This window comes from Theobroma cacao, chromosome 2, assembly GCF_000208745.1.
Source record: "Theobroma cacao cultivar B97-61/B2 chromosome 2, Criollo_cocoa_genome_V2, whole genome shotgun sequence".
NCBI classification, from domain to species: Eukaryota; Viridiplantae; Streptophyta; class Magnoliopsida; order Malvales; family Malvaceae; genus Theobroma; species Theobroma cacao.
Genome location: NC_030851.1, coordinates 8,637,584 through 8,664,556, shown reverse-complemented (window position 1 = coordinate 8,664,556; position 26,973 = coordinate 8,637,584). Strand labels below are relative to the sequence as shown.

General features: G+C 33.3%; 3 protein-coding genes across 3 annotated transcripts; all 3 read left to right on the top strand.

Annotated features, from left to right (window-relative positions):
• On the top strand, window positions 4,167–15,836 carry LOC18608519 (alanine--tRNA ligase). The gene is made up of 23 exons (XM_018115744.1): window positions 4,167–4,544; window positions 4,822–5,060; window positions 5,258–5,398; window positions 6,052–6,198; window positions 6,484–6,636; window positions 7,210–7,339; window positions 8,070–8,166; window positions 8,332–8,452; window positions 8,889–8,948; window positions 9,367–9,417; window positions 9,495–9,590; window positions 9,847–9,948; window positions 10,432–10,554; window positions 11,189–11,332; window positions 11,456–11,527; window positions 11,634–11,709; window positions 11,789–11,943; window positions 12,034–12,142; window positions 12,223–12,410; window positions 14,328–14,417; window positions 14,835–15,017; window positions 15,118–15,297; window positions 15,449–15,836. Exons 1-23 carry the CDS (start codon window positions 4,226–4,228, stop codon window positions 15,518–15,520), a joined length of 3,048 nt encoding a protein of 1,015 aa, XP_017971233.1. The 5' UTR covers window positions 4,167–4,225; the 3' UTR covers window positions 15,521–15,836.
• Window positions 16,609–20,378, top strand: LOC18608518 (4-hydroxybenzoate polyprenyltransferase, mitochondrial). Its single transcript, XM_007043260.2, has 9 exons — window positions 16,609–17,431; window positions 17,537–17,672; window positions 17,813–17,934; window positions 18,198–18,267; window positions 18,352–18,501; window positions 19,124–19,259; window positions 19,348–19,444; window positions 19,677–19,748; window positions 20,003–20,378. Exons 1-8 carry the CDS (start codon window positions 16,995–16,997, stop codon window positions 19,744–19,746), a joined length of 1,218 nt encoding a protein of 405 aa, XP_007043322.2. The 5' UTR covers window positions 16,609–16,994; the 3' UTR covers window positions 19,747–19,748; window positions 20,003–20,378.
• LOC18608517 (probable metal-nicotianamine transporter YSL7) lies at window positions 22,037–25,451 on the top strand. The gene is made up of 6 exons (XM_007043259.2): window positions 22,037–22,523; window positions 22,780–22,943; window positions 23,115–23,212; window positions 23,397–23,531; window positions 23,684–23,873; window positions 24,009–25,451. The coding sequence occupies exons 1-6, from the start codon at window positions 22,142–22,144 to the stop codon at window positions 25,122–25,124; spliced, it is 2,085 nt and encodes a 694-aa protein (XP_007043321.2). The 5' UTR covers window positions 22,037–22,141; the 3' UTR covers window positions 25,125–25,451.

Below are 26,973 nucleotides of genomic sequence, written 5' to 3'. Positions count from 1 at the left end.
TCATATTCCCAATTTACTATTATTTACATTGATGATGTTTTAATATTCTCAGAAAACTTAGAAAAACACTTCAAGCATCTCAAAATCTTTATTAATATTATCAAAAAGAATGGACCAGTAGTCTCTAGATCCAAAATCAATTTATTCTAGACAAAAATAAAGTTCCAAGGTCATCATATAACTTAAGGAACCATAATACAAATAGAAAGATCCATAAAATTTACAAAAAAATTTCTTGACAAAATTTTAGACAAAACTTAACTCCAAAGGTTTTTAGGAAGCCTAAATATGTCATTGATTTTTATCCAGGTCTTAGCAAAATATGCAAACCTTTGCATGAAAGACTTAAAAAAAACCTTGTTCCTTATACCACCATCCATATTGACTTGGTCAGACAAATTAAAATGCATATCAAGGAACTCCCTTGTTTACATTTAGCAGACCCAAATGCTCCTAAAATAGTAAAAACAGATGCCTCTGACATAGGATATGATGGCATCCTTAAACAAGTCAAAACTATAGAGAACAAATAGTCCAGTTTGCCTTTAGACATTAGACTCTTGCTCAAAAAAATTATAGTTCTATCAAAAAAAGAAATTTTATCAGTAGTTCTATGCATTTCAAAATTCCAAAGTGATTTACTCAATCAAAAATTTCTTTTACGAATTGATTGCAAATTTGCTAAAGAAGTTTTATAAAAAGATGTTCAAAATATTGCATCAAAACAAGTTTTTACTAGATGGCAACCCATCTTAAGCATATTTGACTTTGATATAAAATATATCAAAGAAGAATCAAATTCTTTACCAGATTTTCTTACCAGAGAATTTTTACAAGGTAAAACATGCCTTCAAAATTAAGAGATCAGAAAAAGAAAGGAAAAGAAAAACAAGAGAAATGAGAGAATTCTCCTAAAAATACTACCAAAAAGAAAATCAAATCATGGTATGAAATTTGTACCCAAGAAGAACAAGAAAGTCCTTCCAAGGCACAAGACATTTATCAAGATGCTTAAGACCCGAATGAACTAGATTCACAAATAAAAAGATGGATAGAATCCCTTTCCCAATCCCCAGAAGTAGCCTTAGCGTTAGGTTCTCAAACAGGGAAAGAAAACCCCTTCAAACAAATTACTATTTCAGCACTTGAAAAATCAAAAGGAAAAGAAATTGTTTTACATGAACCAAAACCTCTCCAAATTACTTTCCCTACATCACAGAGTCTTCCTTGCATAAGAGTTCAACCCAATACTATCCCAAAAAATCCTTTGAAAAGGTTTTACTTGTAGAAGAAGGGTTCCAAGAGAAATTTTCAAATATCATAATTAGAAAAACCTTTTAGCGGTGACACTACAAACCATACGATTTCCAAAAACCCCAACAATATTATGAAAATATTCTGATTCAAATAGGATCCGTTTGTTTCAAACACTATACTGAAAAAAATGATCTCAATCTTATTACCCATTCTACAGCTCAAATTTTAAAAGTTCTTAGACCCATTGACTGGAGAGAAAACCTAAACCAACTTCAAAAGTTTCCAGCCAAATTCACAACAACCACAAACCATTGTCTTATTTTTAATTATTGGGATTATCAACAAGCCTGGTTCAATACTTTTCTCTTCAACAACAAACACCAGATATTCTTGGTTAGTATTTTTCAAATTTGGAAACCAATACAATTTTTCATTATGGTTTACACACTGGTGAAATTGGTTTGGTCCATTAAGGGAAATACTTCCTCCAAAATTTGACGATTTATATAAAAAAAATTCTCCCAAAAATTTCAACCTGAACCTGATTAGGACAAGTTACATGTTTCAATTCATTTTTTCTCAAAATTAATTATCTCTTGGATTACATCATAGGATTATGCATATGATATTGATCCCCAAAATGGAGCACTTATGGTTATTCGCACATTCAAAACCAAGTGGTGGGACAAGTTTGATGATAGGAAATATGATCATCAGTTCCTCGACAACTGGTTCAGCAAAATTCCAAAATTCTACAAAACAAGGCAAATTATCTCAAGAAATAGCAAGATTACTTCAAGCTAAATCAAATGCAAGTACATTGCTTGCCCAAGCAAAAAACAAAACTAAATATAAGAGAATCATGGCAGAAATGTTTAGCTTCCTTCATTTTGATGAAGAACAGGAACAAGAAGAAGACTCAACGACTTCAAGAAAAACCACTAATCCATTCAAAGATGAAGACTAAATTCCCTTAAGAAGAAAATGAAAAGAAGACAAGACAACCTCTGCATGTTTTGGACAAAGGGAATCAAAGCAGAAGAAAAGAGACGAATCAGTCAATCTTTCAAAAATAAAGAAGACAAGATAGCCTCTGCATGCTTTCGACAAAGGGAATCCAAGCAGAAGAAAAGAAACGAATCAGTCTTTCAAACACCAATAATTAATAAGTAAATGAAATATAAATACAAATGTAAGATGTTGCCTATAAAAGGTCTAGAAGGTTAAGGAAAAGGCAGGTCCTTTCAAATTATAAAATTTTCAACATTTTCTTTGTAAAATTTTCTTTCTATAAAATCTTCTTCAAGATCAATAACATTTTCTTTTAAAAATATCTTCTTACCAGAGATCCTGAGGTATATATATATAAAAGATTTTCTAGTTATCAGTTTGTCTCAAATTCAAACGCTGTCTAACATCAAAGTAACAACAAAGTCGTAATTCCCTACATTGCAAACTTACGAAAACGGTAAAATAATTTACAAGTGACAAAGAAATAAACATTTATTTATGGATTATTATTCATATCATTGTGAAAGCTATTGGGTGATTGATTTTCTATTGGTCAATTTGTCCCAAGTTCAAATGCGGACTAAAATCAAAGTAACAACAAAAATAAAAACAAATATCTAGTACATTTCCAAAAATTTTTCTTTGGAATAATATATAAATTTTAAATTATTTTAAAAAATTCAAATAAGTTTCTATACTTTTATTGTATTCAATCAAATTTTTATACTTTTATTTTGAACCAAACAAGTTCTTATATTTTTTATTTTAAGTTAAATAAACCTTTATGATTAATTATTAATTTAATTAAAATGTCATTTATTATTTTATGTTGTGTAACGCTGATATGGTATGTTAAAATATAATAATTAATTATGATGTGGCATACTTACGTATTATAATTGATTATTATATGACATGTTAATTTGGCATAATAATTTGATCATATGACATTTTTTTACCTTCCACATCAATGTTATGTCAATATTGTTTGAATATAAAATGATAAGTGGTATTTTTCTAATAATAATTAGTTAATCATTAATAATAAGGGTTTATTTGATCCAAAATAAAAATAAAGAGTTTGATTGAACACAATAAAAGAATAAAGATTTATTTGAATATTTTTAAATATTTAAAAAATTTATTTAAACATTATATCTTTTTCTTTTTAAATAAAACCCTATTAAAAAAAGAAAAAAAATTTGAAGTTACAAAGGAGCAAAAAAGTCAACACTCAAAATAAATTACTAGTAAAGAGTAAATAAAAAAGCATCGCACAATTTAGTGGTACATTATTATATCTTAGAATTAATTTTTTTTATGGAGTTAGAAATTGGCATTAGTAGCAAAACATTTTTGGTATGAAAGATAAAAGTAGTGTAACGATTTAGTGTTTTAAACTTTTGCATATCACAACTTATGTCATAGAAATGCACACAAACATATATTTGTGCATTTTTATTTTAATAAATAATATTTTTAATTTTTAATTTGTAAATAAATTTTTTATGCATTCAGACACTGGTCATCAATGGATTTTTTTGGAAAAAATGTAAATAGAAAAACAATTACTACAATTATAAAACGATTTATACATACATACATATATGTATATGTATATATATATATATATATATATATATATATATATATATATATATATAACCCCTCTCTTTGAATCGAACATGTAATCAATTAAAGTGAAGTGGGTAACAACGGATTCCATTCCTAGATTCTACTTGTCGAAGGGAATCAAAAGATAAGAATTTCGAGATAAATCAATAAAAAAATTAGAGGATTGATCCTTCTAAAAAAAAAAAAGATTGTTTCTGACATTTAAAAAAGACTATCAACATTAATATATTCCCTTTAAATACAAAAAATATATGTTCATATTCATATTCGCACACGCAGGCGCCTATAAATAAAATCTGGTTGCGTTAGCGTTAGAATGTGAATGAAGGCCACTCTGCTCTGTAACAATATTTTAAGCCTCATTGCTTATCCTTGTCTAGTGGCGGCGCCAAGAATTAGGGCATCTAGGGTTTTCAGTTTTAGTTGTCTCTCTACGATCACCAGCAATCCTCCTCCTTGTTCTTTTTCGTCTCTCGCCAAATCCGCAACGATGCCGGGTGTTGACCCGCCGGAAATGGAGTGGTCTGCGAAGAAAGTGAGGGACACCTTCATCAAGTTCTTCGAAGGGAAGAATCACGTCAATTGGAAATCTAGTCCAGTTGTTCCTCTCAACGATCCCACTCTCTTGTTCGCTAATGCCGGTACGCTTTGCTTTTCGAATTTTCAATTTCGTTGCAGTTATAAGTTTAAACGGATGAATAGGCGGATCTTGATTTATTTTAATTTCTTTTTTCTTATTGTTATCCTGACATATTTGTTTAGTTGATTTATAAGTAATCGAAGTGCATTTTGTCAACTTTGTAATTCTGAGCTGTTTTTATAATATGGTTTGCTTTCAATTATACTATAGCAGTTATCTAAAATTACGTTAAGTATATTGTAATTCGTTTTTGTTTTTTTTTTTTATTGATTGAACAGGTATGAACCAATTCAAGCCGATCTTTTTGGGGACTGTGGATCCCAACACAGCGATGAGCAAGCTCAGCAGGGCGTACAACACTCAAAAATGTATTCGAGCAGGCGGGAAGCATAACGATCTCGATGATGTAGGAAAAGACACGTACCACCATACTTTCTTTGAGATGTTAGGAAATTGGTCTTTTGGGGACTATTTCAAGAAGGATGCAATTGAGTGGGCTTGGGAACTCCTCACTAAGGTATATCATCCACATTTATTTGTTATTGACACATTTATAGTTTTTTAGCGTGTGTCTAGCATATCTTTTTGGATAGTATTTTCTTCATAAACTAATTAGGTAGCAATTTGATTAGTCCAGGTTTGAAATGCTGGGTGCAAGTACTCTGCTCTTTTTGAATTTTGTTCCCACATTTTCTACTTGTTGTTGAACTACAGGTTTACGGCCTGCCTACAGAACGTATATATGCCACCTACTTTGGTGGTGATGAAAAAGCTGGTCTTCCACCTGATAATGAAGCTAGAGATACATGGCTCAAGTTTCTACCCCTTGGACGTGTACTGCCATTTGGTTGCAAAGTATGTTTTACCTCAAGTCTTTTTTCTTTTTTCCTGTTAAATTTTGCAATAAAAAGAGGTCCTCTTTTCCTCTGTGTTGTGTGATCTTGTATGTTCATATGTTTCTTTTCTTCCTATGTCTCGAGGCATGAGAGCTCATAACAGTTTCTGTTATCTTAAGAGTATATCTTGAATCTTCCTATGCATGATTTCCACTATTCTTCTTTGTTGATGAATTAAAGCTATTCTTGGAAAGCAAAGAAGCAGAGAAGGAAAAGAAGGGATGTTATTATGCTATTATGGGCCTCATAGATTCTAAAACTTCTCCCAAAATTTTTAATTTGAATATATATGCCCTTCTATATGTGTATTTGTGCATTTGTGCTGTGCTCAATTTTATGATTGAGATCTAGTGTCATCTATATGTCTTATTTGAAGCAGGAAAAAATTTATTTGATAGAAATAGAGAGTATAGTTTAATTTTGATATTTGCAGTGCATAAGATGAATTATTCATGAAAATCTTTATAGTTACCTGTATCTACATGTAATGTAGAATTAATGTGGTTTATCGGCACCTTATTCTAATCCAGTCATTTTAACATATTGCTATGATTTTCTAGAGTTTGGCTACATTTATGGTATATCTAATTGGTATTACACCTTTCTTTGTAGGACAATTTTTGGGAGATGGGCGATACTGGTCCTTGTGGACCTTGCACTGAAATTCATTATGATAGAGTTGGCAATCGCGATGCTGCTTCATTGGTGAATAATGATGATCCAACATGTATTGAGATATGGAACCTTGTTTTTATTCAGGTATATATTGTTGTATTGTCTTATGGTTAACCTTTCACCATTTTCTTAATTTGCCTATCTGATATGCATGTAGCTCATCACTCTTAAAAATTGAAAGTTAATTCCTGAATTTAGCCTGGTGACATGTGTCTGTGCCTGTGTGGTGTTTTTATATGGGGACAATAGGGATATTACTAAACCTGCTTTAACCACTTTATATGTTAGCATGCCATGGCTGCTTTTTCTGGCAGATTACAGTTGGATTCATTAAAATTTTTCACTGATGTATGCATTACTCTTATACAGTTTAATAGGGAAAGTGATGGCTCTCTAAAACCTCTTCCAGCAAAGCATGTTGACACTGGAATGGGCTTTGAGAGACTGACTTCGGTACTTCAGAACAAGATGAGCAATTATGATACTGATGTGTTCTTGCCCATTTTTGATGTTATCCAGCAGGTTAGCCTGGAGATTTTTTTTGTATTTTCTTTTCCCCTGCTTTTTTGTTAATTAATAGCATGATTCATCAAATCTTTAAGTTTCTAAAGGTATATACATCACAAATGTGTCATTTCAAGGTTGACATTTGCTCATGTCGCATGTTTGAGAGATGGTCTGACATATACTATTGTTTTCTTTTCCTAAATTCTATTTCTTTCTTGTAGATGTTCCATAGGGAAGAAAAAGGAAAAGGGCACTGTATAATTGCTCTAATCAATTATGTTCATCTATGTTAACACTGACATGTGCTTACACTTGATGGTGATGTATATATTGAAATCAAGCTTGATGCTTATGAAGAATTATGATACTTTTCTTGATCTTCCTCAGCACTTTAATAGCTTATATGCTTTTGTTTTCCATTTCTGTTAGAGAATATATTCGTTAGTTGCTAGTCTGATCAAATATCATGACATTTGATGGTTTCTTAATTTTTTGTTGACTTTCATAAAATGGTTGTTCGAACTCTGAAGCTATTTTGCGAGACGATACTGACATGCATAATTTTTCATAATTCTCTCTTTTTAATAGGTTACTGGCGCACGTCCATATTCTGGAAAAGTTGGGCCAGATGATACTGACAAAGTTGACATGGCATATAGGGTTGTTGCCGATCACATTAGAACTCTGTCATTTGCCATTGCTGATGGTGCTTCTCCAGGTACATATTTACATGAGGTTTCTTGTTGCATGTCTTTTTTTTTTTCTGTTTAAATTCAGTGTTCATCTTTCTCATGATTGATCATTTATTTTGAAAAAAGGGTAAAATTTCCTCCTCTTCCTCTTGTGATTGTTGGGGAGGCTCTTTTGTTGACTGCTAGGATGTTATGTGTGTACGACATAAAGAAGAGTGACTAGCAATTGGATTAGTTTTTGTTTCTTTTGCATCTGCTATTAGCTTATATGACAGTGTGGAGGAGACTGGGTTTTCTTTTGCTATACAATTCATGGTGTGTACACTTACATTAACTTATCCTGTTAAGAGCGGCTTTTGAGCAAGGCTGCTGGGCAGTGATGTTGCTGAAAATAAAGCATCTTTCTTGGGGTCATATGACAATGACAAATCCTCTCCCCAAGTTTATATTATATGATACATTTTTCTTTCTTCATTTTCATGATACACATTTTTCCTCAAGATTTTGTTGAATTTCAGCTCTTCATTGTTCTTTTCCTTTTAAAAGTCTATTTAAATGCTGAGCACCTTATTATAGACACTTTCTCATTTATTTCTGGTGGATGCATTATCAATTTAACCGGGGATGGTAAGTGTAGATTTGTTTACAAAGCATTTGTTATTATGTCATGTATTTAGCCAACTGGGATTTCTCTTTGGAGGCTCTTTGTGTTTAGTATTGCAAATGTGATTCATGATGTTTGTCTTTGGTTGTTAGGCAATGAGGGGCGTGAATATGTCTTAAGACGTATTCTTCGCCGTGCTGTTCGCTACGGCAGTGAGGTCTTGAGAGCTCCAGAGGGATTTTTCAGCAGGTAGGAAAAACCAATATGTTACTGTTGTTTAGTTTTGTTAACAATTGAAATCTATAATGCAATTTATGTCCCTCTTTAAAACAATTCAAGCAAAATTTGTAGATACTAGCTTAACACTAATGTCATTAACTTGTGCATGGTGTTTAATTATTGAGTTGAATCCAGGCTTGTAAGTATTGTAGTGGAAGTGATGGGTGATGTTTTTCTGGAGTTAAAGCAGCATGAAACACGTATTAGGGACATTATTGCAGCAGAAGAAGCAAGTTTTGGAAAGACTTTGGTGAAGGTGAGGTTGAGTAATTTTTTGGTCATTACTCTTAACATGTATAAAAAATCAGGGACCTCTAATTTGTGTCATGATTTTCACATAGCCAAATAGATCTTTCTGTTTGCCTTTTTGACCTATTTTTATGATCGCAAATGCCATTTCAACGAAGCAAAACATGTTTTGGGGTTCAATTGGGGTGGGGGGGTTGGGCTGTTTGACACTGCAATGTGTTAAGCTGCCTTTAATAATAAGTTTGCATCTTGGCTGTTGACTTCACCCCTTCTTTTAATTACTACTAATATTTAAAGTTTTGAAGTTCAATCAAGTGCTCTTCTTTATTTCATCTGTTTAGCTCTGTTACCTAATCAGTTTTAGGTATGATCTTCCTCTAATGGTTAGTGTATTGCCCAGCATTTTCAATGATAATCATGGCCAATTGTCAACTTATGTTCAGGGGATCGAGAAATTTAAGAAGGCTGCACAGGATGTTCAGGGGAAAATATTGAGTGGGCAGGTAACTGCACTTCTATTTATCTTTTTCTTTCATCGAGGACAACATTCACTATCAATGCATTACGCAGTCTGCTTTGAATGAATTATTCTATTTTTACTTATTTTCGGCACTTAGAGTGGTTTATTGGAAGCTTTAAGCTAGCTTTCTGAGCTGCTTTTTGAACTTGTTTTTACTTTTTTCAATTTTTTCAAAAATCTCTATGCAAGTTTGATGATGGTGAATGCTCTTAAGAATTTGGAGTGTTGATCTTGAAAAGCAGACCTAATAATTTAAGAAAATTTATGAACTTGCCTGTAGAGGCAGATGACATATACATATGAACCTGAAAGGAATGTAACTTTGGTTTTGGGCATAGGAGTCTTGACCTCCTTTCTTTATACCAGTGGCTATATTCAGCTTTGTTATGTGTTTTTGGCAGGATGCATTTATCTTGTGGGACACATATGGGTTTCCATTAGATTTAACTCAGGTAGGCAGATCGCCTTGGTTTTCTTTCTATATATTAACCTATTTGCCTCTCCATCCTAATTGTCTTTATTGTTGCAGTTGATGGCAGAGGAAAGAGGTTTGATAGTAGATGTTGAGGGTTTCAATAATGCCATGGATGAGGCAAGGGAAAAGTCAAGGAGTGCAAGAAATAAGGTAATGGGAGTTCAATTCATCTATTCCATTTATCCTTTGTTAATAATCTGCTAGATTTTTTTCTTACATTCTCCTTTTAATGAATAAGTAAAAGACGCTAGGCATTTTTAGAGACTATATTTGTAACCGAAAAGGAAACAGTTGATGCATCAAGAAGCTGAAAATAGTTATGAGGCAAAACTATCTTAAGGTAGAGGGGAAATTTTCACATAGTTGTGGTTTTTCCTTTTTCCATGCTAATTGAATCTTTTTGCAGCAAGCTGGTGGTGCTATTGTCATGGATGCTGATGCTACCTCTGCATTGCACAGGAAGGGGGTTGCTACAACAGATGATTCCTTCAAATTCATTTGGTTCCAGGTCTGCATGCATCTTTATCTGTAGATGGAGCTTTAGTTAGATTGTCATTGAGTTTGATTAGTATGAAAGATTGCAAAGTTTAATGAGTGTTGGCTACTGAGAGATCCTTGTATTACAACTGCAGTATGCCTGTGTGGGGAACATATTTGCTTATCTCTCTAATAAACATTTTAAGATAAGGTGAAAATTCCATTGAAGATGGCAAAGGATTTTTTGGTGATTTTGTATCTGATATTATCTAAAAGTTTCATTCTTTGGTTGATAAACTTTCATTTCAGTCTTGAATGAGATTCCTTATTCTCCTGTTTGATGTATTAGAACATTAGAGCTAAATGATTATTTATTGCTTATAGTATCAGAAGAGTATGTTCCTCAAGTTACTCTTTTTCTTTAGAATTGAAATAGTCAGCTATGCATTCCTATCCTTCTCATAATGGGTATTCCATGTTTTAATGTTTCTCAACTAGTCTTTTACTGTTTCAGGACCATTACAGTGTAATAAAGGCCATCTACACTGGTTCAGAGTTTGTGGAAAGTGCCAGTGCTGGCGATGATGTTGGTTTAGTTTTGGAATCTACAAGTTTCTATGCTGAGCAAGGTGGTCAGGTATTCTTCTCAAGTGCATAAGAAATTGTATCCTAACAATGTTTGAGTTTACTTTTCATGTTTGTATGATCCAGTGCTGTACAGTAGGTTGGTTGCCTCGAACATAGAAAAAATTGGTTATACTGTGAGCAAGAACTTATAATTTTGGGGCTTTATTGTTTGGGAAATGATAATCAAAGTTTTAATATTGATTTAGAATGGAAAAGATTGAATTTTGAGGATTAAAGCAAAATAAAAAGGAAGAAAAGTGCCTGCTGGCCTGGAGCTATGGACAGTAAATTATGCTTAGGATTGAAATTTGGTGGTTGCTTTGAGCAGGGATTGGTCAAGGTTTTATAGACAGTTTTATTAGTTTTTACAAGGAAATTTCTGCTTGTTGTAACTTTTTAAGTTTGAAAAGTTACTTGAAAATAATGATGAAGAAAGGCAACTATGATCCAGACGTATTTCCTTAAATAATACATTCATTTATTGCATGCGCCCTTATTTTTATATGATTCTATCCTTAGCAATGCGCATATGTTCTTTGAAATTGAACTAAAAGTTCCATCAACAAAGAAAGCAATGAGTTAAATGATTGCTTACTTTTGTTTTGCTTTCTTTATTCACCTGACATATTTTCTTCTGGACATAGATTTTTGATACAGGATCTCTTGATGGTTCCTTTGGCTCATTTCAAGTTTGTAATGTTCAAATTTTTGGAGGTTTTGTACTCCATATTGGTTCGCTTTCTGGTGTTACTGGCAAATTCTCTGTTGGTGATAAAGTAACTTGTAAGGTAAAACCATACATTTTAAATTAGCTTTTTATTTTTCAAGTATCAATTATTTTTTTCTTCATCTATAAAATGAATAGCTTCTTTTCATTTGCAACCTTTTCAGTATTTCAATCATTTCTGCAGGTTGACTATGATAGGCGTGGGTTGGTTGCTCCAAACCATACTTGCACGCATATGTTGAACTTTGCTCTCAGGGTACACTTAACATGCTGATCTTCATAACTCGTTAGTCCTTTTTGATATTATTGTTATATTTTTTAATCACTTTTCTATGTTTCTCATCCTCATGATTTAAATGCAGGAAGTGCTTGGCAATCATGTGGACCAGAAGGGGTCCATTGTTCTTCCTGAAAAATTGAGATTTGATTTTTCCCATGGTAAGTTTGACCTAATTTTATCCTATTTAGTTTGAAGTATGGTTTAAGCTATTGCTAAAATTTGATCCAATGTTATTAGATCCGAACAGAGATGGTGCTATCAATGCTGATCATTTGAGGAAAATTGAGTCTATTGTGAACGAGCAAATAAAAGCTGAGTTAGATGTATATTCAAAGGAGGCAACACTTGCTGAAGCCAAGCGTATCAATGGTTTGCGAGCTGTTTTTGGAGAAGTAAGCTTAATCAATTTCATCATCATGGCTTTCTAATTTGGCTTCGCACATTTGTTGTGGTAGTTATGTTGTGTTATGCTTTTAATGCAGGTTTATCCTGATCCAGTTAGAGTTGTGGCAATTGGTCAAAAAGTGGAGGACCTCCTTGCTGATCCAGAAAACAAAGAATGGTCATCGATTTCAGCAGAACTATGTGGAGGTTAATTTCTTTATTTGAATGACTTTACTAGAAGCCTTGCTATGAATTTTGTGTTGAAGTGGATTTAATGGTGTTTATAGGTACACACATAACAAATACACGGGAAGCAAAAGCCTTTGCTCTTTTATCTGAGGAGGGAATTGCTAAAGGAGTTCGAAGGATAACTGCTGTCACTACTGAGAGCGCTTTGAAGGCAATGGAACAGGCTGACCTGCTTTTAAAGGAGGTAGATGATGCATCCAAGATTGAAGTAAGCTTGCTGGAGAAGGTCAGTTTCTGTACTTGGGTCTCTAAAACTTTTAATGATTGGAAGTTCTTACTATCAAATTCCTTTATTTTTGTTGTTGTTGCTATTTTACTCTTATAGTACGTTTGATTCACGGAATAGACAAGAATAGTAATAGAATAGAATAAGTATTACGTAGTTTGGTATAATGAATGGAATAGGGTAAAAATAATTATTATAATTTATTACAGTGTTTGATTGGCAATAATAACTTTGGAATAAGAAAGGAATAGAAAATAAAAAGATAAAAATACTTTTTATTAGATATATGATTATTTTATTTTATTTTATTTTTAAATATTAATATTTTATTTATAATCTAATTATTATATTAAAAATATTAATATTTTATTCATAATTTAAATGTTATTATGATTATTTATTTTTAAACATTAATAATGTATAATTTATTTAAAAATATTAAAAATTGATAGATTAAATATTAATATTTTATTTATACTTTAATCATTAATATTAAATGTTATTATGATTATTTATTTTTATTTCAATTTATTTTTTAAATATTAATAATTTATATTTTATTTATAATATTAATAATTTATCATTTAAATATTAATAATTTATTTATAATTTAAATTTTATTATGATTATTTATTTTTATTTAATTTTATCTTTTAAATATTAATAATTTATATTTTTTAAATATTAATAATTGATTATTTAAGTATTAATATTTTATTTATAATTTAATCATTAATATTATAAAATACTACTATTTTATCTATAATTTAAATGTTATTATGATTATTTGTTTTTATTTTATATTTTAAATATTAATAATTTATAATTGATTTAAAATATTAATAATTGGTAATTTAATTTATAATTTAAATATTATTATGATTAAAATTTTAATACTTTTAATTAATTTTTAAATTTAAAATATTTTATAATATATAATTAATAACTTAACCTTTTTATTATAATAAGATTTAATTTTCTCTATTTGCATTTTTCATTTTTTGATTTAAATTGCACTTAGTAATTTAAAAATTAATATTTTAAAATATTAATTTTTTATTTATAATTTAAATACATTATTATTAAAATATGAAAATATTAATAATTTTTTAATTTTAATTAAAAATATTAATTTTATAAGTTTAAGTTTGTAATTTTAAAAACTAATAAGGACAGTTTAGTCCAAAACATTTGAATTTTATTCCCATGGTTGTGGAATAGCTAATACCATGGGGGAAGATGGTATTATTAGCTATTCCAAGCTTTTACCCAATTTTAAAGAATAGCCATTCCTTTTGGAATGGCTATTCCTTCCCCACATGCAAACCAAACAAGGGGATAAAATTTTGTCAGGAATAGAGGGGGAATGGCTTAGCTATTCCCCCAACCAAACGTGACCTTATTCTTCTTGCTTTAAGGTGACTTCTGTGTTTTTGTCTTCATGTTTCCTAATGTTGTGTTTCCAGTTCAATTTATTCCATTTTTCCTGAACTTTTGTTTTAGGGCATATTTCTTGGGTATTTAGTTTTCAACTTTGTTATGACTATGATTTTATCTGCTCTCTTACTCCCCTTGAACAGAAAAGAACCATAGAAATGTGCCTCACTAGTTTCTTATGGTTGGACCATAGGTATTCAGATTTTAGAGCTCCTTTGTTACCTAGTAAGGTTGATCATGTAATTGCTTTCTGGTTATACGTCTCCTGCTTCCTCATGCATTCTCATACATTATGTGCAGTTATCATCATTTTTTATACAAAACTAGCTAAACTGTGATAGATTGTAAAACGCTTGGTCTCTCCTTTTCATCTCATTTAGGGGTGATTTCATGCCATTTGTTAAACAAAAACATCCTGCAACAAGGAGTATTATACTTTATTTGCATTCCATTTTGAAATTTTACTTTGCATCTTTACAGAAAGTGGCTTCTTTAAAAACTCGTGTGGATTCAGCATCAATTCCTGCTGCCAAAAAGGCTGATATTAGGGGCAAGATCGCCCAACTTCAGGTATCATAGCTGATCTAAACAAGACTTTGTATCAACATCAAATTTAGTTATTCTCACGTATGTTGCCTCTGACTTCTTTGCATGCCATATCTTTTGTAATTTATGGAATATGTGATGCATCCTTTCCCTGAAATGAAACACATTCCTTAATATATGCATGTTAGACCCATATTACATACTTCAAAGCAGAGATGTGGGTATGAGGATATGACCTTGTAAATGCAAGTAGAAAGTCCTGGAAAATTTAATGTGTCTGCATCAAACATATAACCAAGTCTGATGCTAGAACTTGAGTTGGAGGAACACATTTCCGGATTTGATCTTCTTGTTTAGTTGTTTGTAATACTAAACCTTTTCTTGATGTTCATCAATGTGTGTTATGGTCTTAGATTTTTAAAAAATCGTTTGTTTTATCAGAATCAACTGAAAAAGGCACAAAAGAAGATTGCTGAAGAAAATATGCAGAAAGCTGTCAAGATAGCAACAGAATTGGCTGAAGTTGCTGCCTCAGAGGGAAAGACCTTCTGTGTCTCCCGTATTGATGTTGGTTTAGATGCAGCTGCTCTTCGTGAAGCAGTTTCAAAAGTTATTGAGCAGAAGGTTTCTAGCTAATTCTGGCCTTACCTCTTTTCAATTAATTGAGTCGTTTCAAAATTTGTTTCATGCACATTTGTGAAAAATGTTGTGATTGAATGAACAGGGAATGCCAGTTATGGTTTTCAGCACTGATGAAACTACAAACAAGGCTGTCGTTTATGCTGGCGTGCCAGAGAAATCAGCCCAGAGCAAGCTATTGGAAGTGTCAGAGTGGTTGACAAATGCACTTGGGCCTCTAAAGGGGAGGTGCGGCAGAGGGAAGGGTGGTCTGGCTACAGGACAGGTTCGTAACTTGGTGCTTAAACTTCACTTAGCTGTGATAAATATTTGGATTTGTATTTCTTAATACTTGAATCCAGTTGCATGCTGTTGCGCAGACTCAACTTCTTTGCATGCCATATCTTTTGTAATATATGGAATGTGTTTCATTTCAGGGAACGGATGCATCACACATTAATGAGGCCATGGATTTGGCAACTTCATTTGCATCAATGAAGTTGAGATGAAAAAATTAATTTTCTGAATTTTTATCTGTGCCGTGGAAGCATTGTTTGCTGTTAAATTTTATTGGTAAAATTTAGGTTGCGGCAAGTGCATTGCCACAGCAAGCTACTAGTGATTTATTCTAATACTGTTCCTCAATATATTGTTACATCACCATACGTACGTTATTTAATATATAGAAGAAAAATGTGCAACTCTATTTCTTCAGTCACTGTAAATTTTTTGTGCCAGAAGGCAATTTTTTACCCTTTGAAACATTGATTCTCTTTTTCTTTTTTTCTACAAGGCAAGATGCCAGAGTAACAACGCTTATCTCTCCTTTCGTGGTGTTTATTTGAACCGTTCTGTTGGTGCACTAACAAAAATTAACAGACTGCGAAGAATTCTTATTAACGAAAATGATCATTAGATGCTATGCAGGTGCTGGTCCGTGTCAAAAAATAGAATCCCTCCAAAAATGTTTGGGGCATATTCAAGCCAATATTTTCTATCATTGGGTATAGTTGTTGAGCATAAATATGTGGTGTGTTTTTCTTATTTGAAGTAGAATATGTGGTGCTTTATTCCATTTTAAGAAGCAAGATATACAATAAAAAGAAAATGTAAAATATACTCATCAAAAATGCATCAAATAGGTCGACTACCATCCTGCTTGCAGTCAAGAGGCCGTGGCTTTGTGGGGGGAGAAAATGTAAGACCGTGTTAAAGCGAAGGCTAAATTTTGTATATATATATATTTGAGGGTAAAAGTAAGAAATATAAAAATTTGTAAAAAGAATAAAGTAAATTTTACTTAAATTTATTGTGATTTACACTTTTTGTACATAGCAATGTAGTTTTGTTTTTCCTAATTAATGCCATCTAGTAAATTGCTCAATAAATTTACAATAATATCATTAAATATAAATAAGTAGATTAATTTTGAATTGTATATTTTTTTGATAATTTTACTGATAAAAGTAATAAATTAATTTACATAAAAACAAAAATTATTCACGAAAATATTAATTAAAACAATATCTACTATATGTTAATAGAAAAAAAAAAAACAAAAAGCAGACTAAAAACGAGGTGAAGGTTAATCAAAATAAAATGATAATTTCATATGCGGGGCGGGAGACATTTACCAGAAACCTCTGACCAGCAAAGAAAAACCCACGCTCCGCTCCGCTCCGCCACGCCCGTCTTTAAGAAAATTGTTTCATTCAGGGCAGATCGCTATGGAATCCATCGGGTGAATAGGAATTGTTCATCCCTACCCTCGGACAACATAATTCCTCGTCAATTACTTTTCATTTCTTGAGCTGTGCGGATGCTTAGCAAACGACAGACATTCTTGGAAGGTCGATCTCCAGTCCGGTATTTGTACTTAATAATGAGAGACACGGCACCGTTTAGGCTGCCCGGCTGCGTACCTCAAACGGTGAAGCCCTCTATCCAAAACCCAAAACCTAAGTACGAGTGAAGACTGAAAAGATGGCGTCATTTCGGCTCAGTCGCGCCTCACGCAGCCTCCTCAGACCCTCTCCCTCTTCTTCAGTCTCTATCCTCTCCTCATTGCCGTCGTCCTCAACCACGATTACGAATCCCCATTTTAGCAACCATTTCACTCGATTTTCTCCTTTGTTTCCCAATTATGAAAATTCTCGTGATCATTTCAGAATCTCCAAGGAAAATCTGTCATTCCTCTCAAATTTCAGTCCAGGAATTGCTTGGATATCGACTTCTTCAGGAGTCGCGGACCGCTCGAGCAAAGGTGATCAGCAGCATAGTAGTAGTGGCAATAACAAGAATGTTGTGGAGGTTCCTTCGTGGATAGACGTTTATTTGCCGAGAGGAATTCAGCCTTACGCTAAGCTTGCCCGCCTCGACAAGCCCATTGGAACATGGTTGCTCGCTTGGCCTTGTATGTGGTAAGACTTCCCATTCTTCTTTTAATTTAGTTGTGCTCTGATTGGTTTTAGAATTTGTTTGAAATTTTGTTGCTTGAGCATGGAACTCTTTTTTCGTTTTTGAAGGTCAATTACATTAGCAGCAACACCTGGGCATCTTCCTGATTTTAAGATGATGGCTCTATTTGGTTGCGGGGCTTTGCTTTTGAGGGGTGCTGGTTGTACCATCAATGACCTCCTTGATCGGGATATTGATACTATGGTAACTTTAATCGTTTCTTCACCCTTTTTACTCGCAATTTCACCTTTTTTTTGCGGGATTGTAATCTTAATTTCTGCTTATTAGTTCTTGGCATGTGCCAGCTCTACAAGTGTAATTATATGGGAGCATTTTGCACGCAGGTAGAGCGTACAAAGCTAAGACCAGTTGCAAGTGGTCTTTTGACACCATTCCAAGGGATTTGTTTTCTTGGGTTTCAACTGCTTTTGGGTCTTGGAATTCTCCTTCAACTTAATAATTATAGGTTAGAGTTCATTCTCCTGCCCTTGTTTCAGTTATCTTCTAAATTATTTGCTTAAATGAAAACTTTACCAAACACCTTTCATGATTTTAAGTGGGATTTTCCATTCCTTTAGTATTTGCTTAACCATAGGAGTTCTATTTTATATTGTCTGAATTTCACTCGTCTTTTCTCCATCTCCTTTGCAAGTTTAGTGAGATCAATAGACATGGTTGGCACAAGACTTGTGATTCATATAACTGAAATTGCTTAACTATTTCTTACAGCCGTGTTTTGGGGGCTTCATCCTTGTTGCTAGTCTTCTCTTATCCTCTCATGAAGAGGTTTACATTTTGGGTAATGATGTTTGCATATTTCTTTTTGCTTTCATATGCTCAGTATTGTATATTTCTTTACCTTTGATGCATCTCGTTGAGTCAGCCCCAAGCCTATCTAGGTTTGACTTTCAACTGGGGAGCCTTATTAGGTTGGTCTGCTGTTAAAGGGAGTCTAGATCCAGCCATTGTGTTTCCACTCTACTTTTCTGGAGTATTCTGGACTCTTGTGTATGATACAATATATGCACATCAGGTACTACTTTATCTCTTGAAAGCCATAAGTTCTTCATGCTTTTCTTTACAGCTTTCAGTGGAATAAATCCTAGCTTGAAATGGCCTGTTATTCTTAAGTTTGGGGAGCTAGTATGGTTCTGTATGTTCAATTTTTATTTTTTTTATAAACTAGACTTTACTAATTTTTCACATCTTAACTCTGGTTGGGATTTGGAGGGGTGACAGGTTTGCAATGACAATTGAGACAGGTCTGTTTGAGATAAAAACAGTTTTATGGGTGACAATAGTTGATTTATGGGGCTGACAATGGCGTTTTTATAAATTCTAACTTTTTATATATAAAAAATTTATGGTTACTAGTAGATCACCATATTTATAAGTTTGTAAGACCACAAAGATAGAAAAAAAAAAGAAGAGAAAAACTTATTTGTTAATAAAATCAACCCTGTTTACATTGCTTTTGTTCTGTATTCTTTTCCTTCCACTCCAAAAAAAAAAAAAATACTTCTGTGAGATACATTATCTATATAGGTTAAAGATTTTTGTATTCCAAGATCTGTTGGGAGTATGAAAAGTAGGATTTGCTGGCAGAAAGGTTCAAGGATAGCTGCTTTCTTTGACAATGATAACTATTCATTCAGGATAAAGAGGATGATATGAAAGTTGGTGTTAAATCTACAGCCTTGAGGTTTGGGGATTCAACTAAGGAGTGGATTGCTGGGTTTGGAATTGCATGCATAAGTAGTCTTGCTCTCAGTGGATTCAATGCTGATATAGGTATTTGCTTGCCTTGTATTTAGTTTTTGTGCGGTTTGCTTATGGTAACCTTTAGTTTTGCTAAGTTTTCTAAATCACTTTTGAGCAGGGTGGCCATATTATGCCTTTCTGGCAGCTGCATCTGGACATTTAGCTTGGCAGATACGGACTGTTAATCTCACATGTCGTGCTGATTGCAATAGAAAGTGCGTAATAAGTTTCAAAAGTCTTTGGCCTGTCAAATTTAATATAATTTGCCTGCAGTAATTTGGATTGGAATAGACGAAAGTTACAGATCATACACAAGGATCTTAAACCTTTTATAATACTTGCTAGTGGAGAATCTGGAGATCTGATTTTGACTTAGTGTTCATTTTCGTTTGTACTCAGCTTGTGGTTTGCTGTTCTCTCTCATTTCTTGTTTTCTCTTGTTTACAGGTTTGTGTCTAACAAGTGGTTTGGTGCCCTTGTTTTCAGTGGGATTTTATTTGGAAGAGTCTTCTCTTAAAGGTATACTTAAGATTTTAAACAAATGCTTGACAGCTAAGCACCCCCCTAAATGGAGTAATATAAGCGATAATAATTGTAGAAATAATTGTGCTTGTATTCTTTTTATGATCAACAGTTAATTCTATGATGTTATACATAAGGCTTGATACTAATTGGTAAAAACCTTGTTACCTTGAAGCTGGTATTTATATGTGGTTTCAAATATGTATGTTGAATCTCACTTTTTTTTTTTTTTTTTTTTTTTTCTGAACCAGGAACTGGGTGCTTTGAAACCACAGGACAATTTTTGAAAATGGTTGGAACCTTTAGATAAATTTGAAGAAAGCAGACAGAATTGGAGAATAAATTCTGCTAATTTCAGCGGGAAAGGGAAAGACAGTAATGAATCCTGTTGAAAGTCACTTGTTAAGTTCATTTTGCTTTCATCTTCTTTACATTTTCCGTTTCTGTTTAAATTTGGTATTTTAAAGAAGAAAAGAGAGAGAGAGAGAGAGAGAGTGTGTTATTTGGCAGAAAACGACTGACGTTGTTGTAACATCCATTTGTGGAGTATAAAGTCATTGTTGTAACAAACATTTTGCAATTCCTTGTGAGCATTACTAGCATATGTATAGTCATTCTCAGAGCTCATCACCAATTCAAACTTATTATGTAGTCCCAATTCTTCAAACAAAAAAAAAGAAAAAAAGAAAAAAGAAGGTTATATACATATAGTCAAATTATGTGTAAATTTGTCAATCTGGAATCTTGATCACACTTTTGTCTTCGAAGCATATGAAATTTGTCAATCTTGTAAATATAGAAGCACATCGGAGGCCTACTTCACTGGAAAATCAACAACTAACTACAACTATAACAACGACGTGCCCGGTGTAACAAAGAGCAATGCACAGACACCGCGATTACAGCCAGAAAGAAATTAAATTACAAGGAGACCTCCGTACAAAATCACTCTTTCCTATTCCTGCTTCAAAATGCCAAGACCAAGTTTTATACCTGTTGTATTTTTTAGACCGGTTTTTTCGTTATAAAATGAATTTGTAAGAAATTTTTTATGTAAGGTATACACATTTGCGGACCAAATATACTAACTAGGGATTAAAGATATTCTTTTTCATTCAATTGTGCAAATGCTTACCCATAGAGAAGAAAGAGTTACTTTAGTCCGAGTTTACTTCTATTTTAATATTTCTCATGAGAGGTTCACCAACTCACATATTCAATATTAAAAATATACATGCTAAGTGTAAGAAAGCTTTTATTTATAAATTCTAAACTCATCATATTTTTTATTAATATAAAATTTATAACACAAACACTTTAACGGAATTGATATTATATTCACATCTATTCTGTTATTTACATTTAAAGATCTATTTATTTAAATTTTTTTTTAACCAAAACGTTAATTTAGAATCTGTGAATTTTTTCCGACCCACGTTACATTTACGCAATTCCCATGTACGGCAATGAAGATTACGAGGCCAGCTATTTTCTATAAGAACGTCTTTTGAGTATTTGGAAATTACATCGAATGCCACCTCATTTTGTCACACACAAAAAAAGTCTTTGGAAAATCAAATTACCTTCCTTCTCCTTTTTTGCTTTTTAAATATTTAATTTTTTACTTTAAATATACTATTAGTATATGGAAGTTTTATCAGTGCTGTTGAGAACATTAGAGAAAAATGCTGATAACTTTTGGCTCAAGGCTCTACCCTACCTGTCTTACAAACAAATATTTAAAATTACGAGTATTTAATTTTATTTTTTAAATTTATTTATTAATAAAACGATAACATTTTTTCATCAAAAAAATGGTAACATTTAATTCATTGATAATATATAAAATTTCTACATTAATAGTGTATAAAATATAAATACATAATTAATTTATGATAAAACGTTGATTGCATTTAAATTTGTTCTTGGTTTATTCAGGAGAAAAATTAATTTTGAATTTTGTATTGAAATATTAGATGGAGTGGAAATGTAGCTACGCAGAGAACAGCTGTGAGCAGAGCAAATGAATATGGGGAGAGAGAATTTCGTGGACTACCTAGGAATGCATGGACCTAAGACGGAATTAATTAGGTGGGCGTCAAAGCTTATTAAATTGAGATCCTTTAAGATTCTTTTCCGATTGGTCAAACCTTAAAATGGCTGGGTATTAATATGCCACCCTGTAACTGTTGCACTGCCAACTCCCTCAGCCTTTGGATCAGTGTACATATATAGTCACGCGTAGCTGGATTTCAGTAATTCCGTTTCGTAGCAGGATACAAATTTAAACCTGGGATCTCCTGGGACTCTTACTTCTCGAAACCAAAAGGAGAGAGCAAAGCGTTTGTATTCAACCTTTTGCCTGGGAGTGATAGGGGGAAAGACTCCATATGGAGAGATCCGGAGAACGAGGAGAAGAGTGGGAGACAGCCTCTCATGAGACAGCCGAAGCTTTCCAAACCGATCAAGTTTTCGTCGAGGATGCTTTCAGGAACACGCAAGTGCCCTCATGGACGAACCAAATAACGCTGAGGGCTGTGGTAACTAGCCTTCTCTTGAGCCTGGTCTTCAACTTCATTGTTTGCAAGCTCAACCTCACCACCGGTGTGATACCGTCCCTCAACGTTGCCGCTGGTTTGTTGGGTTTCGCAATTGTTAAGGCATGGACGACGACTCTTGCAAAGGTCGGATTCTTGAAGCAGCCTTTCACCAGGCAAGAGAATACTGTCATCCAAACATGTGTGGTCGCCTCCTCTGGAATTGCCTTCAGCAGTACGTCTTTAAACTTAGATGGCTTTGTTTTCTAGTCCTTGAGTTTGATCTGATCTTCTTTTTGTTCACAATTTTTTGTCTATATATATATATATATGCTGTATATGATCTGCACATCATGGGTTAAAAGTTAAAATCAATCCCTGTCGTAAAGGCTTTGATATATACTCAACGCAGCAATGGATCTTTATATTATATCTGTTAATAACATCCCTTTTTTGTTTTTCTTTTTTAATAATTGTGGGTGAATCATTAGGTGGCACTGCAAGTTACTTGTTGGGAATGAGTCCTCTTGTAGCTGGTCAAGGAGACAGTGGAAATACGCCTGAGAATGTGAAGAAACTATCCATTGGTTGGATGATGGGATTTCTCTTTGTCGTCAGCTTTGTTGGCTTGTTCTCTATTGTGCCCCTCAGAAAGGTTACGAAGCAAATGCTGACTAGTATTTCTTTACTTTTGTTATTTAATTCATTGAAGCTTTGCTTCCATTATAGTACTAGTATAATATATATATATATATATTCTCCACATTCAAATTCAAGAAGATTAAAGTCAAAGTTTTATTAATACTTGGAACCAAACTGTTCCCAGATAATGATCCTGAAATACAAGCTAACATACCCCAGCGGGACGGCAACTGCATACCTTATCAATAGTTTCCACACGCCCAAAGGTGCCAAGTTAGCTAAGTAAGTATATTTGGTCATACCATTCCAAATTTACCCTTTTATGTACCAATACTTCTTAACACTAAGCACAAATTGTTTCTCTCTTTATCATATGATTTTAAAATTTTGTATTTTATTTCATATTTGTCTGCCTAAAACTTATTTCCTCACTGATTATGTCTTTGATTATTAATGACGTTTGTAGGAAACAAGTTGTGTATCTCTTCAAAAGCTTTGTGTTCAGCTTCCTTTTCGCCTTTTTCCAATGGTTTTACACTGCTGTTGATGGCTGCGGATTCTCTAACTTCCCTACTTTCGGTCTCCAAGCATTCAACAAGAAGTATGGCTTGAACATAACAAATGATGGTGTCTAATTTGCAAAAAATGAGACTAAAAAAAATTAGCAAAGATGGAATTTGTAATTGGTCTTTAATTTGATGACTATATTTTGACTGACGAGGTTGATTACATGATAATTTCGTTGTCTTATAGGTTCTATTTTGATTTCTCATCAACCTATGTTGGCGTTGGGATGATTTGCCCTTATATGGTGAATGTATCTTTGCTTATTGGGGCCATAATCTCATGGGGAATTATGTGGCCAATGATTGAGAGCAAGAAAGGCATCTGGTATAGTGCTAATCTAAGTCCAAGCAGTCTCCATGGCATCCAAGGATACAGGGTATTAGCTTCTCTTATCCAGTTACCAACACAATTTTCCTCTATCCTCCTTGTTGTGTAAATTACTTTGCGGTGATCCAAGTCTTAGTTGTTCGACTAGGATCTTAAATTGTCAAACTTTGGTTTGTCTTGACAGGTTTTTATTGCTATTGCTATGATGCTTGGGGATGGGCTTTACCATGTTCTCTTCATGCTAATCAAAACCATACACAGCCTTATAGCCAAAAACTTCAGCAAGGGCTCGTCTGTTGTTACCCCTGATGTTACAGATCAGGCTGCTCAGATTGCAAATTATGATGAACGCAGGCGAACTGAATACTTCTTAAAAGATCAGATCCCAAACAAGGTAGCTATGGGAGGCTACATTGTCCTGGCGGTCATATCCATCATTGCAGTTCCCTTCATCTTCCACCAACTAAAATGGTATCACATTCTTGTTGCTTATGCCATTGCCCCTGTCTTGGCCTTCTGCAATGCCTATGGTTGTGGTCTCACGGATTGGTCTCTTGCCTCCAACTATGGGAAATTGGCCATCATCATATTCAGTTCATGGGTTGGCCTTGAACATGGTGGTGTCATTGCTGGGCTTGCATCTTGTGGTGTGATGATGAGCATTGTTTCCACAGCATCTGATCTCATGCAAGACTTCAAGACAGGATATCTTACTCTTTCATCTCCTCGCTCTATGTTCTTCAGCCAAGTACTTGGGACGGCAATGGGTTGTTTCCTGACACCATTGGTCTTTTGGTTCTTCTACAACGCTTACCCAATTGGTGACCCCAATGGCACCTATCCAGCACCCTACGGTCTCTTATATCGTGGAATTGCCCTTCTTGGTGTCGACGGTATCTCTTCCCTTCCCAAGAATTGTCTGAATCTTGTTATCGGATTCTTCCTTGCTGGCATTTTTATAAACTTGCTTCAAGAGTTTTTGAAGCGTTATGAGACCAGGTTAGGGATTTATAGGTTTATTCCTAGTCCAATGTGCATGGCCATCCCGTTCTACCTCGGTGGTTACTTTGCAATAGACATGTGCATCGGGAGTTTGATTCTCTTCTTGTGGGAGAGGAAGAACAGGCAGAGGGCCACCGACTTTGCACCTGCTATAGCATCCGGCCTCATCTGTGGCGATTCTTTGTGGAGTGTCCCAGCTGCTATTCTAGCTCTTCTTAATGTCAACCCTCCTATTTGCATGAAGTTTCTCTCTGCAAGTGTCAATGCCAAGGTCGATAAGTTCTTGGATGGAAGCTAGGCAGTGAAGTTCAGATTCCCCTGTTTCTTTTGTATTGGGTCATGTACATATGCTGCAGCTGCGTTCTTTCAGGATTTTCTATTATAAGGTTTGCAGAAGAACTAAAATCATGTCTTAGAAACTTGGACTTGGTGGTTGTAGGCATGTAATGTGTGCCTTGGAGTTTGACAGTTTGATGTTATCTTACTTCTCAGTTGCCATTATTGTATACAGCGTATCCTCTGTGTCCTGTCTTCATTATTGTATACAGTATGTCCTGTCGCTTATTTTCTGCTTGAAGCTTTAATTCACACGCTTAAATATCAATGTGACAATGCATTTGCGTAATCTCTCTAATTTTTCTTCAAGGTGAGATATCATGATATGTCTTTTTAGTTGTTACACTTGGAGAAGAAAGAAGGGTTATATGTAACAAGTTACGATCAAGCCTTTATACATGCCCTATGGCTCTACTCATTCATATGAAATATTACTACCATTTGGATTCAATTGCATTGCTGTTTCATTGACGAGGGAATTAATATGTTTGTCAAATCTTCTCCAAGACAAAAGAGCCTTAACAGTTGACATGCTTTGGTGGGAAAATGCACACCATTCTTCTCTGCCACCACGTCGCCTTCTTTTCTCCGGTGAATGTCTATATGCATGGTGTCCCGTTGAGAGTAATTGCTGTTATTCCACGTTTCGATGCCATTTAAGAGGGCAGATTATTTCAAAATTTACAAATCATCTATGCAGGTTGATTAGATTAACGTCAGCAAGGCAGTGCCATATCAGCGTCACGTCAGTTTTGTGAAAAGTAATTTCGGAAGAAAAATATTAAAAAGATTAAATTATTATAATTTTGAATAAAGAGATTAAAATTAAGAAAATACATAAGTATAGACACTATTAAGGTATTTTGACCAATATGAGAATTCCAATGTCAAATTTAAGTATCTACATTGCTTCAATCTATTCTCATTTTTGGCAGTTGGCCTAACCATCCCATCTTCTTTTTCTCATCAAAGTTACATTGCATGACTTTTTTGAATTACAACAATTACTAGAAATATAACTAAACAAGATCAATACTAATATCAACTACTAATCAACTAGCTGATTCAGAATTTTTGCTTAATAGAGGATGGCGAGAAACATGAAGTTAATATATTCCTCCACCATTTTATGTCCAAAAAAGGTTACTGAACAAAATCTTTTAAAAGACTACATATTCTAAATCACTTTCTAGAATATTTTAAAATTCTGAATTTGAAAGTCTTTATTGACCATCTATACTAGATTTTGATTAGACATAATACTTAAAAAATTCTTAAATTATTTAAAAAAATTAAAATAAATCTTTATTATTTTATCACATTCAATCAAGCTCTTATACCTTTAGTTTGAGCTAAGTCCTTGTACTTTTTTTTAACCAAATAAATCATTATAATTAATAATTGATTAGTTAAAATGTCACTTATCATTTTACGTCGTGTGACGCTAACACGACATATTGATATATCATAATTAATAATGATATAACATGATGACATATCATAATCGATATCATGTGATAATTTTTACCTTCCACATCAACGACATGTCAGTGTCATGTGGATATAAAATGATAAGTGATATTTTTACTAATAGTAATTTGTCAACCATTAGTTATAAAAGCTTATTTGATTCAAAATAAAAATACAGAGACTTGATTGAATGTAATAAAAAAATCAAGATTTACTTAAATTTTCTTAAATAGTCTCAGAGTTTTTTCAAGTATTATGCCTTTTGATTATTATTTTTTGAAGAAAAAATTGTGGCTATCAACTATTTTATATTCGTTATTAGTTATGTGAATAAAAATATT

Coding starts and splice junctions, on each gene's coding strand:
- LOC18608518 (XM_007043260.2), top strand. CDS start 16,995: ATGGCGTCATTTCGGCTCAGTCGCGCCTCACGCAGCCTCCTCAGACCC. Junction 17,935..18,197: donor CTTCAACTTAATAATTATAG/GTTAGAGTTCAT, acceptor TATTTCTTACAG/CCGTGTTTTGGGGGCTTCAT. Junction 18,268..18,351: donor TGAAGAGGTTTACATTTTGG/GTAATGATGTTT, acceptor TCGTTGAGTCAG/CCCCAAGCCTATCTAGGTTT.
- LOC18608519 (XM_018115744.1), top strand. CDS start 4,226: ATGAAGGCCACTCTGCTCTGTAACAATATTTTAAGCCTCATTGCTTAT. Junction 6,199..6,483: donor GGAACCTTGTTTTTATTCAG/GTATATATTGTT, acceptor ACTCTTATACAG/TTTAATAGGGAAAGTGATGG. Junction 8,453..8,888: donor TTGGAAAGACTTTGGTGAAG/GTGAGGTTGAGT, acceptor ACTTATGTTCAG/GGGATCGAGAAATTTAAGAA.
- LOC18608517 (XM_007043259.2), top strand. CDS start 22,142: ATGGAGAGATCCGGAGAACGAGGAGAAGAGTGGGAGACAGCCTCTCAT. Junction 22,524..22,779: donor CTCTGGAATTGCCTTCAGCA/GTACGTCTTTAA, acceptor GTGAATCATTAG/GTGGCACTGCAAGTTACTTG. Junction 23,213..23,396: donor AAAGGTGCCAAGTTAGCTAA/GTAAGTATATTT, acceptor TGACGTTTGTAG/GAAACAAGTTGTGTATCTCT.